General features: G+C 42.9%; 1 protein-coding gene across 5 annotated transcripts in view; it reads left to right on the top strand.

Moving 5' to 3' along the window:
* The window catches only part of emid1 (EMI domain containing 1), a 51,898-nt gene that overhangs the window by 7,855 nt on the left and 29,965 nt on the right, over positions 1–14,078 (top strand). For all 5 annotated transcript variants that reach the window (XR_006822555.1, XR_006822556.1, XM_046035489.1 and 2 more), the window contains exon 3: positions 161–264. Coding sequence is in view for 3 of the 5 variants with exons in the window: in XM_046035489.1 (XP_045891445.1) it covers positions 161–264 (104 nt within the window). In the remaining 2 variants the exon portion in view is untranslated. The remainder of the gene's footprint in view (positions 1–160; positions 265–14,078) is intronic.

The raw sequence follows: 14,078 nt of genomic DNA, 5'->3' as shown, positions 1-14,078 counted from the left end.
GAGGAGAATTTGTTTCCTTTAATTTTGCTTCACAAAGCTCCCAGATCACATGCTGAGGAGAAAAGTGGCTTATCACACAGTCACAGTGCACACACAGACAGCTGTTGTTATCTGTGTGTGTGCGCGATGGATTTCGATTTTGTGCGTGCGTGTTTTGCAGCTACAGGACCGTGGTCAGACCTTCCTATAAAGTGGTGTACCGCACTGTGACCTCTCTGGAGTGGAAATGCTGTCCAGGATTCAGCGGTGCTGCCTGTGAAGAAGGTAAGTCAAGACAGAAGGAAGTGCACATTAGTTATACAGCAGCTGATAGAAAAACAAAACAGTTCGGGCTCTCGGAGCCGGCAAACATCACAATCTAGGACTGAGAAATGGCTTGGAGAAATAAGTTCCCCTCATAAATTTAGCTTCTGACAGTTCTCTCTTTCTTTCTCAGCTGCCTGTTCCACAGAGTCCTCTTTCTGTTACCTGCTTCTCTGTTTCCTCTTCTTATAATTCTTTATCTCTCACTCAGTTACCACCACCTCCATCCCTCTTTGCATTACTGCCTTGTAGCCTGCGTATGTGCCTTCCGACACATGTGTACAAGTGATACTTTAAAACAGGAGTGATTTCCATTAGGCTTACATATGGCTGCTTCTGTTTTCTAAATGAAGTTAAGAAATAAGATCCCCCATCCTTTTCGGGGTGAGGGTCAGATACCTCTACTTTATTAATCCAGTTGAATGTGTTCATTCTAGGAGTCATTGTACTACATAAGGGTAGATTATTTCTGTGTGGTTTAGAGTTTTATGGTCCAGCTGGAACCAAGTCTTCATCTTCCTAAAGTGCCATGCTAGCACTGCTGTTTTCATGTTTCAACTTCAGTAGCTGCTCACCGCACACACACACACACACATATATACTCCCAGTGTATAATGACTTCCCCTGGCACTGGCCCCCGAGTCTCTGCAGTCTGGGGAGATGGGTGGAGTCTGTCCAGGACTGGGACCCAGGACTTTGGTGTAACATAAATTTTCAGGATTTGACACAAAGGACAAAGGACAATACATTTTTACAGTGGTTAAAGTGGTCACTTTTATGTGGTGCTGAAAGCAGAGGCTGTTTTTCCTCTTTCATGCTCCCACTCCCAGGTGAGCTAAGAGCAACTCTCAGCCCTCCCGGTGGTCAGCTGGAGGCTTTTCTCCACTGCTTGTTCACACATGGCACACGTCAAAACAGCCTAAAGTCGTGCTTGTTTTAGACCTTCCCAGACTTTACTTAACAAATGCAAAGGAACATTCAGTCAAACGGGGAGGAAATTATCCAATTAAGTTGTCACTGGAGGAGATTCCCCTCCGGTTGTCATGGCAGTGGCGGGCTGGCGAGCCAGCAGGGATGCTGGGATTAGCCACTTATCTAAGCGTCGTTCCGGGTGGCTCAGATCACAGGCGGCGCTGAGTGGAGGTGACAGGTCCCATTCACAGGGCCTTTACTCTCCGGCACCATGGATGCGATCCAGGGCCACCGGCGCTTTGTTCTACTCCTGCCGCGTGAGCAGAACCTCTTGCCAGTGCGGAACCTGATACCCTGCTGCTGTCTGCCTCATTCGCCGCTTTAAGGTGAAATAAAAGCTTGCCACACGGGCAAAACTGGAGCCCGGATTGTGCTTAAATCTGTTGCCATAGTGTTGCCAAGCGAAGTTAAAGCTGCGCTCGTAGTTCAGTGGGTGCATGTTTATAACCCAGGCTCTTAATACCTGTGTGTGTGGTTCCGTCTGCCAGTCTCCCCACGTTTCTCAGTGGATTTCCAGACGGCTGCAAAAACCTATTTGGCCTGGAGTTAGGCGGAATTAAAAAGGCTCAGTAAGCGAAGCGCCACTGTTATATGAAAGAACAGACAATTGTCATCCTGCTGCACTTTTCGAAGTCAACTGTGTAAGCTCAGACATCAACAACATATTGGTTTTGATCTCATAAATCTTATAAATAGCTAACACCGGATACATATATATTGAAAGACCTTCCAGTATTATATACCTTTGCTCCCATCATCCATTTTCCTCTGGTTGTCTGCTTTTCACAGACTGTGGAAAATGTGTATGATCCACTCATTTACTCACACTGCCCTGCTTTCAACTCCCACTGTTCTCTCACCAGGACACCCCAAAAGCCCCTGGCCACGTCTGACTCCCAAGCAGATCTCAACAATGTCCATACTAGCAGGACTCTGGGTCTGGGGCTGCTTTAAGGTGCAAGAGAGGAAAGGAAGTGCGTTATACGCTGAAAGCACGGCAATTGATATGGTTATATTCCAAACAGAGATTAGATAGTTGTTTTCTCTAGAGTCCCTCCGTTGTCACCCCTGTGCCCGCCAGCCGATTGGTAAATATATTTAAATCAACAGGTCTGAAGTAAAAATAACATTTCTTTGTTTAAGTTTTGGATGATGTGTTTCCAAAAACAAAGCAGCAGAGCGCAGAGATTAATGACAAAAATTATGGGAAGAGTTTACGCCATGCTGTCATCCAGTCATACACAGGCTTGGGAGCATATTTGGCCTATCACGTTCAAACTGAGGGCTCCAAAAGCAAAACATTACATCACGCTGATAAACAAACTTACTCTGTCAAGAGTCCAAGCACAGTAAGATAATACAGACAGGCACCTTTCACATTCAGTCTCTTTTTCTTATTTCCTCACCCTGACCTCAGGACTTGGCTGGAATTCTAGGGCAGTGGTGTAATTACTGGGTCCTAATTGTTTTCTATGAGGTTTGGGAGATATTGTCTTACTTCTGGACCTGGAACACAATGGTCTTTATCTCTGATTGAGCCTGAGGGGGAAAAAAGTATTTGCAGATGGAGGCACTTTAATAGCCTGCCAGAAACAGGGATTTAATGTATGCCTGGTTGGTTTTGGCATTCCAAGTAAGTAGATGCTGGTTTTCAGATGGGGATATCCCATCGTATGCTACATCAGACACAAATATCAAAATTATACCTCATTTATAGGCAATTTTGTGAGACAAAGAATATCAAATGTAACTTATAGAAGCAACATTATTACATTAGAGCTGCCTCTCAAAGACTCTATCCCATACAGGTCACATCAGCCTCAACATACAGCGCAGCAATGAAGGGGGATTCAGCTAGGAGGTTGAAACCTGTACTATTCATTTTGGACTTTTGCACTCTCTCTGCTAATTTTGGTGGAGACTTAAAAGTGTGAAGATGACACTAAGAGACAGCAGAGGATATCTTGGATCTGATTTGATTTATGGAGGACAGCACTTAAAAGAAATACGGCTACAGCGTACCGCGGGGGGGCCACCGTGCAGCAGAACATATGGAGGAACGTAGACTTGAATTAGCACGGCTGTCAAAGCTCTGCCGTGGGGGTCCCCATCAAGCCGTATCTCGCAGCCAAGCGGAGGCTGCGGTTTCTGGGTTGCAATTACGGTATGGCTGGGAGGCAGAGGCACCCTGTCTGTAATAAGCCGCAGAAATGTAATCTGTGTTTTCACAGCTCAGCGCGGCTTATCACAGGCCTACACGCTAAACCCCACGCTTTAAACATCAGTCGGCTGCAGCTTGCCATTAGCAAAGGAAGAGTGGGAGTGTGCGTGGACCCTGGTATATGTGTCTGTCTGACTGCCAGAGTGAATGTGTGGGTGGGAGAGCGAGGTGTTGAGGATTTGTACAGTGAGGGATGCAGCTGTTCAGCGTGATTAGCTGCTTTAACGGCAGCAGGCTTTAGTAGCTGCGAGTGGAGCGACCCCAGCCTGAGGTCAGAGGGGAGATAGCTGAACAAGAGCAGGTGACCTCCACTCCCACTCTGCTTAGACCACACAGGGCAGCACCATCAAAGTCATTGAGCTGACAAAACAAAGACACACCTTTTCGTTCAGCCCTGCTCTTTTCTTTCAGGCCCATTCCTGGATTCTCCTCTGTTGAAAACTGATTTGATGTCCGCTGCATTCACACCCACATCTACAACATTTATGCAAACACAAGAGGAGATCTACAAGGACACAGAAACCACATGCATACAGGGAGGCAGGCTGCAGCCAGCATGCAGAAAAGGCCACAGCAGCTGATATTCATGCTTATGTAAATGGCCAGCACAGCGCAAGTGCTGAGCCGAAATTGGAAGCAGCTGGAGTGAAGGCAAACCGGGCTGAGAGCCCCAGATGGGATTAGACATAGGAGCGTCCAGCCCTTTCAGCCAACGCAGCTCCGCTCAGGGGAATTGTCATTATAGTCATTAATTAACAACAACACCACTGAAAATACCGACCAGCCAACCTAAAATTAAGTAAACCAAACAAGAGAGGAAAGTTTTCTCTCTTCTCCTGTCTGCATTTCTTTTTATCGTGTCTTTGTCTTATGTAAGTGTGTGATGGTATGTGCATCAGGTTTCTGAAAAATCCCACAGTTATACTTCATAGAGAGGTTCAAGGGTTAAATTGGAATATATACTAATAATCATGATGATAGCATTATGAAATTATTTTCTAATGTTCCATGCAAACCACAGACAGAGCACACATTGTACAACACAATCATTATGACTCCCTATGCCTTTATGGTTTATGTTTGACTTGTGAGGCCAAAGGCAAAAGACAGGCACAGTAATAAATATAATTTTCTTATAGAGCCAGATTCATTTAGACTTGTAGGAGATATGATCATACATTTTTTTTATTATAATATCTATTTTATTTATTTAATATCCTGTGTATCCATGAAGAACCACATTTGGTTTAATGCTTTACGCTCCAAGTGTTTAACTACATCTTCTTGTGTTTAGTCTGTTTAGTCTAAAATAAATGGCAGTGAAGTTCAAGAAATACAGATGCACAGCAGATTAATCTTGTTTTAAAGTTTCATACATGCTTAGCCTTGATTCTCAGTTAAGTTTTATGTATCTGGCTCCTGGACTGGAAATGCCTCTTCTGCTCACTGATTTATTTATTATTTCCCAAGACTTCCCCCGGGGAGTACATTGAAAACTGTTTTTCCTGCAGTCAGAAAGAAATAAAGTGGGCAGAGTCACTAGTGCAAAAAAAAACTTTTAGGGATGAAAATAGAGACACACAAACACACACGCGCCATGGCAGCTGGATTATTCTTCTGTCCCCAAAAAGCAGAGGCATTTCCCCACACCTAGTTTTAAGTGGATGGGTGTGCTGACTGAGTGACCCACAAACAGACAGGCTCTTTACAGCCTGACAGATCACGCAATCTGGAGCAGAGAGAAGAAAGACACTCTTTCTGGCCAAAATGAGGCCAAGTGAACTGGTAACAGGGCTTTTATTATAAAGAAAAGACAAAACCTTTAAAAGCCTGCCCCTCTTCAAATCCTCCTCACTAGCGGAGGTGTTGGCTCTACCTCCTTTCTCTCATCCCTGATCCACTGAGCGACTGATGTCATTAAAGCTGCATTAACCCCGGCTGCTCCCTGCCCATCAACACGTCACCGTCTCTCAGCTTGCAAGTATAGAGTGGCACGGAGTAGGTACTGCATAACACAGTACTACTGTCTTTAGGTAGGCTCTGAGAAGATAATGAAGCATATTTGGCGTTTTGACATCAGTGCTGAGACAATGGCAGCATTGATGACGGTGGTACGCTTGGGGTCCTGTTGGTTCCATACAGCTGTGATGAGTTCAGCGGACCCAACTGCTGCCTGCAGCCCACTGGGAAGGCTGGTAATGTCTTTCACAACCCCAGACTCATTGCAAATTACCGTCTCTCTACCAGTTTGTAATCTTTCTTCTCTCTCTTTATTTAGCTTCATACAGCTGTACCTACTTCTGCTTTTACTTTCTCTTTTACATGGGGCTGCAGCTGCATAGGTCATTATTTGTAACCTGATGACTATTTTCTTGATTACCTGATTGGCACAGCATACATGCTCCAAGCTGTCTTCATAATATAAATACAAGTTACTGAAAACACTTGCACAAGATGCAATCAATTTTAGGCTTGAAGGAAGATTATTCCAGTAATTGTTTGGTCACTGAAATGTCAGAAAATGATGAAATGATTAAGGTGACATATTCAAATTACTTGTTTTGTGCGACCGAACATCCAAAACCCAATGCTATTCAATTTATTTGACTATTAAACTAAGAAAAAATGACAATATTTTTATTTGAGAAGCAAATGTAAACAATTAATCAATCAATTGTTGCCGATTGTTTTTTTGCTATACACAAAATCACTCTTTCATTCTCTTGCTCCCATTTTTGTTTCCATCAGTCATGTGACTCCCTTAAAATCTAGTGATGTCTCCTTGTTACCACTGTCTCACCTCCACCCCTGAACCACAAAAACATGAAAATACAGTGATGTTCCTTCTAAATTAGATATTCTTCTCTTACACTATGTCGTCTGTGGTTTTTGTACACTCCCAGTGGTCCTGATTACCTAGCGGCTCATTTGTCACTGTTATGAGTTCATAAACATATACAACACCACATAAGAGAGGCTCAAGTGTTGTTGCTCAGCGGGTGGGGATTTTATGAAGCCGACCTTGAAACCTCCTCCACTCCCATGTCTACTAAACCACAAACAGACCACCACATCACAGAGATTTTGCTGTGGTGTGTTGTGGTGACATCATTTATGGCCTCTCGTATCACAGACCTCCCTAAACCCCCCCCATCCACCCACCGGTCTCAGTTTCCCAGCCACTAAATGCTGCACTCTTGGATAACGTGTAGAATTTAAAAGTCATTGCCCCGTCTCACTCTTGAGCTCTATTTTGAGCTGGTCTTTGCATATATTTCCATTGGCCCATGTGGTTGATACGGTGCTCAGCGGGGATGAGGGGAGTGGTGCTGATGGTTGTGATTAGTTCTGGACGGAAGACGAGAGCGGAGAGAAGGTTTGGATGAACTGCACCAGCAGTTTTGCCTAATTAGAGACATTCCCTGTTGGCTTTCAGAGCTCAAACCTGACAGAGGAGCAGGCATTCCTCTCGATGAGCCAATCGTCACGACCAAAGAGAAATGACCTCACCTGATTGACTAGAAGAGGAAAAAGTAGAGGATCATAGAAATTGCCCCTAGAGATCAAGTTTCTGATATATATATATATATATATATATATATATAAAGCTAAAACTATACACGGCCAGCGAAGTGGACCCTGTCAGTGAGCTGTATTGGTTTTTCACTCATAGATGAGAGTACTATAAGAGCAAGTGTTGTATTTGTGTGTTTTCAGCTTGGTGTTTAGGCAGGACAGTGTTTCCAAGTGCCAAAAACCAAATACTCCTACAAAGACACCAGAGTTATCATAACTCAAGGCAAACTATAGTACATTCAAATCCAGAATGAGTTTCCAACGTACTGTATGCAAATCTATGCCAACTGTCTGCCCCATGGTTCATACTATATCCATCATTCAACCCTAAAGTAAAGTAGACTGCAATGGGCTTCAAACACAGACAGTGAATTCTAGCATGTAGGCAGATAGGCCAATGCTAAACCATAGCAATCAAAAGTTAGAATTTGAAACACAGTCACAAAAAGTTTATAGAGGGTTGTAAGTATGACTGTCTCACAAGCCTTGAGCAGAAATGTTATTAGATTCTGTACTTTATTGCAGATTTAGGGTTAATTTTCTGTAATAAATTATTGATATAGTCAGTGTACAATCAGTAATAATGCTAGTTCTAAACCAGCTCTGTACCGTTTCACTTTTATGGAACAAATTGAATTTAAGATATGTCAGCCATCTGAATGCTGTAGAAATACAATTATTGTATACCTGGTAACACTGAGGCAGGAGATCAAGTAGATGTTAGTTTATCGTCGGCCAAGTCAAAACTGGTTTAAAACTTTCAAATGAACCTCAAGAATTCATCATTATCCACCTTGCACTCACATACGGAGTTCCCTTCTATAAATATGTTATGTGGTTGAATGTCTCATGTGGTATTTCTTATTTAATGTTTTTGAAAAGCATATTAAATTGACTTTGTGTATAATAATGTGCTATTTAAAATAAACTCACTTTGCCACATATGTTACACTTAACAGCTGCCTTCAGTGCCACGGTGTTTCACAGACAGCGTGCGACATGTCATGTATGCAGAGTGCTGTTTACCCAGCACTAAGAGAGCACGTAAGACATGCATCATTTAGAAAAGTGCTCGAATCTCCTTTGCTGTCCTGCATCGTCTGGGGTTACGTCTCAGGGGCTTCTCTTAATATCCACACACATATGGGCCATGCGCACACATTCAGGCATGTTCTTTCTGCAACGCTGCGCAGACCATTTCACCACGGCACGGCCCTTCCTTTTACCGTTGTCTTGTTCACTTGGAGACGCACATCATGTTGAGTTCATTTCAGGGGCACAGAGTGAGGTGCACATTGTTCAGGAAGTGTGGTATACTTCAGTGGTCCAGGTTTAGTCTTTGTGGCTGGAGGAGGAGGTTGTGGCAGTGCTGGTGTGTCTGGTGGAGCAGCGTCAGGGGCTCAGAGGCAGAGAGGCCCAGCGGGGTGAGCTCATTAACAACAGGACGTACCCCTGAACCTCTAAACCCAGGCCTGCATTCCGCCCGCTCCACTGCCCCCTGGGACTCATCCAGGGCTTTAACAGCCCCGGTGTTTTGGTTGGACCCTCGCCAGAGGCCCCCCCCCCCATAAATACAGTCCAGAAGGGGTGTCTGTGTGTTCCTGCTTCCTCTGGTGTTTATGGCTCTCTCACTCATTCACGCTGAGCCCACAGCCAGGTCCTGGCGGCAAACAAACACTCCCGCTCGCAGACATGTTTAAGGCACCAAAAACACCTGCTCGCACAACCACAGGCACGTATATCAAGTTTGTTCAGAGGGACCCGTGACTCGGACTAAAATTAAACATGCATTTTTACACCACAGATGACTCAGGATCACAAAAACATGGACCAAAAAGCAGTGAGCTGAACTTGCTGAGTCGCCACAATCAATAAACTTGACACAGGACACACACACATGCTCTCTCGGCTCGCATACACAGTATATATCAGTTGCATGTGTGCCTTATGACAGATAGATTGACAGGGCAGTAAATCAGTGCTACTGTGCCAGAGTCAGAGCTCTATCCGCTGCTATCATTGACTGTAGGTTGAGGGAGATAAGATGACATCATGGCCCTTTTATTTTTTGTTGGTTGTCCTCCATGTTGTCTTCCTAAAGGGCTGCATGTGCACCATGAGACATGTCTGGTCAGATTTGTGGAGACATTAAGGCTGACAGCCAGATAAGACAATCATCAAACCACTCAAAATAACCAAATATAAAACTGTATAAAGTTGTTTTGCTATGCTGTACGCATGTGGCAGCAACACTGTCTGTGTTAATGTGGATTTATGTAAACTTGTGCAGCAGTGTTGATTCAGCATTGGCTTTCACTTGTTGATATGTCAAAACTAGAAGGATCGTACGTTATTATATTCTCAGTTTTGTTTCTCAAGATTTGCAGTTTTTTATTGTCTTATGTGTAAATAATCAGTTTTGTCTTTTGGTCAACAAGCTCTTTATTTTAATGACTAAACAATGAATCGATTCATCTAGAAAATACTTGGCAGATTAATCAATGATGGAAATAATTGTAGCGTAGCTACAAAGCATATGTCCATGTGCCCTGTTGCTACTCTGTAACCCCATAACAGTGAACAAAAAAAATCAGGCTTTAGAGGTTCAAGTCTCATTAGGGCAGCCAATGCTGACATATGCGCATGCCTGAGACTGTAAGGTAGTTTGGATAAAAATAAGACATATGTTTCTCATTTTACACATTACAGAAGAGGAAAAGTACAGGTTTAGTTTCACTGTGAACATTCTTCGGATGCTCTCAGTAGTTTTTCTCATATGTATATATTGCCTGAATACTTAAATAAGCATCTATATGAAATTAGGTAAAGGCTGATACTTATCTGTCTGAAAACACAGTTGCACCATTCAGAGGTTCAGGTACTGAGCCTCTGCCTGCACACAAATTTGCCTCTGAGCCTTTTTCAAAATGGTTACCCTATTTGGACATCCCCCATCATTACATCCTATTTACAAAAGACCAAAAGGATTATTCTCAGTTAATGCCTTTTATATGAACCCTTCACTGTGCCTGTGTAAACCTAGCTACTTGAGTAATCAGATCTCTTGAAGCAGAGTTACTAAATCTGCGGCCAGATTGGTCCTCGACCCCGAGACAAAGTGGAGAATTACAGTTTGTCCTGAAAGTCAGAGCCCGGCTCTCGCCGCTTCTCTCTTCCTTTTGGCCTTGCTCAGAGATAGTCTATTCCCTCCCTCTTAAATAGAGAAAGAGATGAGTGTGTAAAACGAGAATAGCTGCTCTAGTGAAAGGGTGGCAGGGCTCCAGTGGGGCACGTTTCTCCAAATGCTGCCAGGTAGAAAAAGCAAAGCAAGCGAGAGCAGAGAATTGTTTTTCCTCTTCCTCTTGTTGTCACAAGCTGACACTTCCAAAGAAATAGGATGGCACTGTTGTTTTAAGCAAGAAGAACGAAAATATTATAAGGGACATGGAGAGAGGGAAATGGAGGGGTTTTCTTAACTGAAAAGGCCTGTTCATGTTACTGTTAAAAGGACAAAGAACAGACTGAAGTAATAACCCTGATGAGCATTATTCTTACTTTCTCTACGAGCCATAACCACAACGCTCCTTTGAGGTAATTTATCTTTTCATAATGTAACTGAACTTTAGAAAGTAAAATTAGATTTGAGACTCCCTTGTCTTTGTATTCTCTGTCTGACCCTCTCACAGTCCACGCACCGCTACCCCCTGGGTGTGGGTGGATAGCCATAGGGACGCCAAAGGGGTGAAAGGGCAGAGAATAGAGGGGTGCAGGGTTTGTGCTTTCCTGTGGGATAATGGCAAGTATTGTTCCTTAAGTGGCAGCACTGTATCAAGACAATCTCAGAAAATTTCTTGACATACTCATTTGGTATCCGTCTTAAATTTCAGAGACACTATAGAGCTATATGTTGTGAGCTGGTCGCGCTAAGGGAGTACAATGTGTCCCTTTAAGCGAGTGAGTATCAGTCAAATAGCGTGCTGTAACTATTAGGAAGATGATTGACTGAAGGAGAATTGAGTGCACTTATTTTTTTCTGTAGTGTTTGCTCCTGTTTTCTCTTCATCTACTGTTAGACTCAAAATATTGGCCAGCACCTGCCAGAGACACAGAAACTCCAAAGGTCATTATGAGTAACAGTTAAGTCTCGGCCGTGGACTAATACTTCCACTGTGGATGTGTAATTGTGATGGAGGCCTCACACACTCCTTGATCCGCACAGGGACAGGAGAGGGCACGCTGGGAGATGAATTACAAACACTGCTCGGGATCATTCATCCGCCAGAGCAGCTCCTTTCGCCAAGCTGGAATTCCTTTCCCCTGGCTGCACCTGACAGCGCAGAAACATTAGCCCGAGCTAGCGCCAGTTCACTTTTTGTTCCAAAAGTGCAGCTGAGTTTGCTGGAGCTTTTCATGAGGTTCTCCGTCAAGACCGAGGCAGCTTGTGTCAGCAGCAAGCAGCCACCCTCCTCTCTGGAAGTGCCTGAAGGAAGCGATCTGAGTGGCCGTGCAGTGGACGAGTGGAGCGTGGGTGGCTGTCATCAGTAATTTGACTCCACTCGCTTCTTCTGCTAATACTTTTTGAATGAAAGTTGGGGTAGAATTGTTGATGAAAAGTGTACCTGTTGAAAAGTAATGGCATAATGTGATACAGCTGAATGTGCAGAGGTTATGGAAACAGCTATTTTAGACGACCAGGTGAGCCGCCATAGGCTGAATACTTTTTCATCCATATAGAGAGCCTTAGTCCCTCCCCTTCCGGTGGACCACCATGGGACCTTACTTCGGAAAAAATATGTACGATAGTCAATGGCAAGAGACAACAAATTTTTTTATCCCGTTTGAAGTGTGCTCTGAATTAGACATATAATGATGGTCAATTTTAAATATACATTTAAGAGTCAAGAAAGTCACAGTTTGATGTAAAACTGTTGAGGTATAAGACTGTGAAAATACATAACTACAAAGACCACAAACCCAAAAGTTGCATATGTGACGTTGTAACTTTTTTCTCAATCACTGAAGCTAACGTTATTGAAGCTAACGTCAAAGAACTTCTATGTTTAGATGATGTGATAAAAAGACCTAGAGTTGTTGGATTAAACACATCAGGTGAGATATATTTCTGAGCTATATATATAAGTTCTCTAGCAAGCATCAACCAAGCAATGAATGTTAGCTAGCATTACCGTGCTAACATGTTAGTGATGTATAATGTGCGAGACGAGAGATGGAGTTCATTGAACGGTTTTCAGACAAAGCTAAATATAACTTACTATATATTTATATAACTATAACTGTTTTACGACAAACTGCAATTTTCTTGACAGACAAAATTATCTTTAAATTGACAAACATTATATGTGTAATTCAAGGCACAGTTCAAACAGGATCAAATAATAAGTTGTCTCTCGCCATTGACTACCGTACATATTTTTTCCGAAATAAGGTCCCATGGGCCGAAAGCGGAAGCGAGTGACTTAGACTCTCTATTCCCCAGACACGTTGCTAAATCTGGTGTTTTGATGAACACAAGGAAGTTATCCTTGACACCCCCTGCCAAAAAATCTAAACAACACTGAATCTGTTTGGGAAGTTGTGGAGCACAGTTTATATTTTACTGCGTCATCTCTTTCAAAATGTCCCAGTGTCCCATATACAGTTTAGGACTTGTATGAGAGGGAGGGAAAGGCCTGTCATAATGTAGTTGATTAACAATTTATGCTCAGTAATTAGTAATCCACTAACATGGCTGTTACTATTATTTGCACAGTGGCCATTTTGAACCCCCAAGTTTAAAAACTGGCTACTGTTTTGCACCATTAGTTTTCCACATTGTCATGTCACTGATCTTCACTGAAAAACACAAAAACAGAGACGACTGGATGTAAGAAATCAAGAGGACTGAGAGGACATAGGTTCAGATCTTAATACATTAGTTAGCTCTGCATGCTTTAATACAGTAGATTTGAATATCGTTGCTACCGGAGTCTACATTGGTCTCTAAATTCACCATTGTGGGTGGTGTTCCTGGATTGAATTTGAATGTGTTGCAAAATTAGGTTTAAAAAATTAATTTGCTAATTTGGGTGAAGTGACTAGTTAGGACTGTCCTCACAAGAAAAATGACAGCATTGGATTGTTTGTTCAAATGACTGAAGATACTTAAGCTTATTTATGTGTGACTAAGGACCTCTAGTGGTCCTATGCGACTCTTCTCAGGAGCAAATGCGGAAATAGCGTGACGTTGTACCACAACAAAGTGTAGGTCCAGGGTGGGCCAACGAAGCATGAGACTTCTGTTCACATCCTGTTTCCTACCTACCTTAGCCGGTTAGTTTTTGTGCCTGATGTTAACCCCAGTGGTACCAGATCAGAAAACATTCTTGTGAATCCTTTTTCTAGCATTTTCCTGTTTTGGAGCCACAAAGAAACAACATTGCGCTGTCATCTGTCCTGCATCGGATCAGAAAGTGCTCAAATCAGTTGTGTTGGAAGGCAATGACAAAGTAAGGACATATTTTGTCGCTGAGGTTAGAGGCCATGTTGGACCCTTTAAAGGTCTGCCTAAATACTATTTAACAGTCTCACCAAATTGTACCCTGAATGTGCAAAGCGGCCACCATGTAAGGTCAGTGGTTGAACAATGCTCTGAGAGGCACAGAAGTAAAGTCTGCATGACTCAGGAGGTGCACAGATAGAAGAATTATCACTGAACTTCAAAAGAAATCAGCCCTCAGGCTTAACGGCTGAATCTCATGTATGAATAATGATCTCACTCTGCACTCTTTGAGCTTTCACACTCATAACCGCACATAAACACGGAGGAGGACTTAAGTGCGAAAACAGTATAAAATTACTTTAATTTTCCACCTCTGTTGAGTCTTATCATCTCACCACTAAGTGATGTCATGTGTAATTCTGAGGCTTTCATAAAGCTTTAAACTGAAATACGTTTTATATATAGTTTATGTAGATGGGCGTATAATTAGTTTTAAAGGTTGCTTTG

Source organism: Micropterus dolomieu, linkage group LG21 (assembly GCF_021292245.1).
Source record: "Micropterus dolomieu isolate WLL.071019.BEF.003 ecotype Adirondacks linkage group LG21, ASM2129224v1, whole genome shotgun sequence".
Classification (NCBI taxonomy): domain Eukaryota; kingdom Metazoa; phylum Chordata; class Actinopteri; order Centrarchiformes; family Centrarchidae; genus Micropterus; species Micropterus dolomieu.
The sequence above is the reverse complement of the archived record's forward strand: the minus strand, read 5'-3'. Positions and strand labels throughout refer to the sequence as shown.